The sequence below is a fragment of the Lolium rigidum genome, chromosome 6 (genome assembly GCF_022539505.1).
Source record: "Lolium rigidum isolate FL_2022 chromosome 6, APGP_CSIRO_Lrig_0.1, whole genome shotgun sequence".
Lineage (NCBI taxonomy): Eukaryota > Viridiplantae > Streptophyta > Magnoliopsida > Poales > Poaceae > Lolium > Lolium rigidum.
Window position 1 is genome coordinate 94,384,381 of NC_061513.1, and position 2,527 is coordinate 94,386,907.

Here is a 2,527-nt window from a genome sequence, read left to right on the forward strand (position 1 = left end):
TTAATAGGGGGAAAACAAGTGGTTCTCGATTAATTAAGAAATATCGGGAAAAAAATGTTATAAAAAAACAAACAAATAGCTCCCAAAACATGCGCATGCAACTAGACAAGGCAACCAATTCTCACCACCTACAACCAACAAACTCTCTCAACTTACGACAAGTGTGAACTCATGGATCGCCAAGCCGCAAAGAAGATCCCACTAAACGGACACGGCAACCTAAATTGGGAGTTGAGACCATCAATTAAGCAGACACATAAGCTTTCCTTGCAATGTCCCCCTACTTTGTTATCCTCAAAGAGACTTCTCCGCTTTTCTAATTATGCCCTTGAAAGCCTTTCCGCCAATGCAGTCAATCTCCTCACCATATGTAGCTCTAGCCGCCTACAAACTGACGGTCCTAGTGAAGTCCAGATCTTGGTTTTGTCAAGGGTCAACCTTGCATTCTTTCAACGGTCTAAGATTCTACTCAGTTTAACCATTTGTTACCCTAATCCCTTAGCTGAAAGGACCCTATTAGCAAGGCTACATCCCATACTCTTAGCCAGATCCTCTCGCCGGCTGGGAGAGACCAATAAAATTTTCTTTTAGTAAAAAAATGGTTGTGACTCTCTCTATCGATTGAGAACTAATTTCGTTTGTACTCATATGATGCCATCATATCTTACTTGCAACTTCACGAAGCAAATCTAATGGTTCGGATTTTTTTTTGTTACATTGCCACTTGCAACTGAAAAAATTCAGTTACAGCCTAACTTTAGAACAGGCAAATCTCAAAAAATGTACATGCTCTTCTGACCCACCTAAATTGTCATCTCGTCGCTACGGTTTGGACTAGTGCCCAGCGAGTTCCAGACCAGTCAACTAGACAGTGCACGGGATGTACCGCACGCTGAGGCAGCAGCTACGCTCTACTAAATCACACCGGTCTGAGCGAGATCGGTGAAACAAAGGTAGTTGACGGCGCATTCCCATCCTAATCCGAGGCCGCCCTCCAGAAACTCCATTACAGGAGAAGTGCCGAATTCCGCTTCCGATGAAGAGGTGGAGGAAGACGACGACCCCCGTCCCCGAGACATCTCACTGCAGGGAGCCTCGCCTTGACGGCGCCAACTCTGCTCTGACGGTTGAGGAGATTCCACGTTCTGATATTGATCAAAGAAACCGACTACTCCGCCAGTGTTTGGGTCGATGACAGCAGGAGGCAGCGGCGGTGCCGCCCGATGGCACGCATCGCCGACGCCAGCTCCGCACGTGTGGTCGCCGTAGTAGGCGATGATGAACGCCGCGGGGTGCTCCTGCGACTGCTGAACCCGGCGAGTCGCGCCGCAGCCATTGGCGCTGTACGCGCAGCGGTAGTAGAACCTGAAACAGAAGGGCGTACGTACGTGAGGCTCCGCTCAGATCGATCAGACAGCCGCGAATCGTGCGAGCAAATGCGTTGGTTCCTACCTCGGGTGGGTGCTTCCATTGATGTCCTTCTGCCCGTACTTCCTCCACACGAACCCGTCCGCAGTCGTCCGGCTCCGGACCTCCCGACGCACCTCCGCACCACTACGCGACCTGCGAAATCAACTGTCAAATTAACATTCCTGCAAAAGTATAGCCCGTACGGTCGATCCTTGCTTCCAAGTGTCGAGCGAGCTTTGTTTCGTACCTTCTTTTGGATGGCATAAGAACGCCGTGCTCCATGGTCGCCTTCCTCTTCCTGCTGGTGGCGCCCCCGCTGATCGCGGCGATGACGCGGTCGCAGCAGCGGAGGATCTCCGCGGTGAGCGCCTGGCCGCGCTCCGCCACCATGGGCGGCGATGCCGCCATGAGCAGCTCCCCCAGGTGCGCCGCGGACTGCTGTCCCATCGTCATCAGCTCCAGCACCACGGAGGTCGGGGTGGACAGCGCCATAACGATCGAGTCTCTCCGCTCGCTCGATCTTTCCACTACTCACTAGAGCACTAGAGCTGGGGCTGCACCTTGTCTCGCTTTTGGGTGTCGTCGGGTTTGTGAGTGCCGCGTCGTGTGGGATGGGGAATTTATAGAGCTCGGGACAAGGGAAACTGCAGGGAAGCTGCGGAGGTGGAGCTAAGTGCCCTAGGCGACAACTTACTCAAGTCCACTCTTGAGCTTTTGGTAGTACGGTAGTACGTGTGCCAAGCCTAGCTAACCCTTTCTTTGCCCTTTGCAGCCGATCGATCCAAGCCAAGGTGTACAGCCCAAGAGAAGTGAGCTTGGAATTGAAAATGATATGACTATGCTAGCTGCACATGTAAGATAAAATCTATGAGATCGATCGAAGCTAGTAGAGATACGCTCAGACATATGTGCGGCCCGGCGTCCGAGTACGATCGAGGGCGACGTGTAGTGGTTGCCCAAACGCGTATACGTAGGCTCATCTTTGTATATACGGGAGTAGATGGGTACGTACGCCGTCACATGGAGCTGGTTGAGCTCACTCTGTAGGAGTGATTGGGCAACGTGGCCGTGACGATGGGATGATGCATCCATCCCTGTATATACTACCGGTCAAGGC

General features: G+C 52.2%; 1 protein-coding gene across 1 annotated transcript; it reads right to left on the reverse strand.

Annotated features, from left to right (window-relative positions):
- Positions 1-914: 914 nt before the first annotated feature.
- On the reverse strand, positions 915-1,902 carry LOC124662977 (transcription factor WRKY45-1-like). The gene is made up of 3 exons (XM_047200746.1): positions 1,658-1,902; positions 1,453-1,563; positions 915-1,365 (listed from the first exon to the last, which is right to left on the reverse strand). The coding sequence occupies exons 1-3, from the start codon at positions 1,900-1,902 to the stop codon at positions 915-917; spliced, it is 807 nt and encodes a 268-aa protein (XP_047056702.1).
- Between the last annotated feature and the right edge of the window lie 625 nt (positions 1,903-2,527).

Coding starts and splice junctions, on each gene's coding strand:
- LOC124662977 (XM_047200746.1), bottom strand. CDS start 1,902: ATGGCGCTGTCCACCCCGACCTCCGTGGTGCTGGAGCTGATGACGATG. Junction 1,564..1,657: donor CTTATGCCATCCAAAAGAAG/GTACGAAACAAA, acceptor TTGATTTCGCAG/GTCGCGTAGTGGTGCGGAGG. Junction 1,366..1,452: donor AATGGAAGCACCCACCCGAG/GTAGGAACCAAC, acceptor CTTCTGTTTCAG/GTTCTACTACCGCTGCGCGT.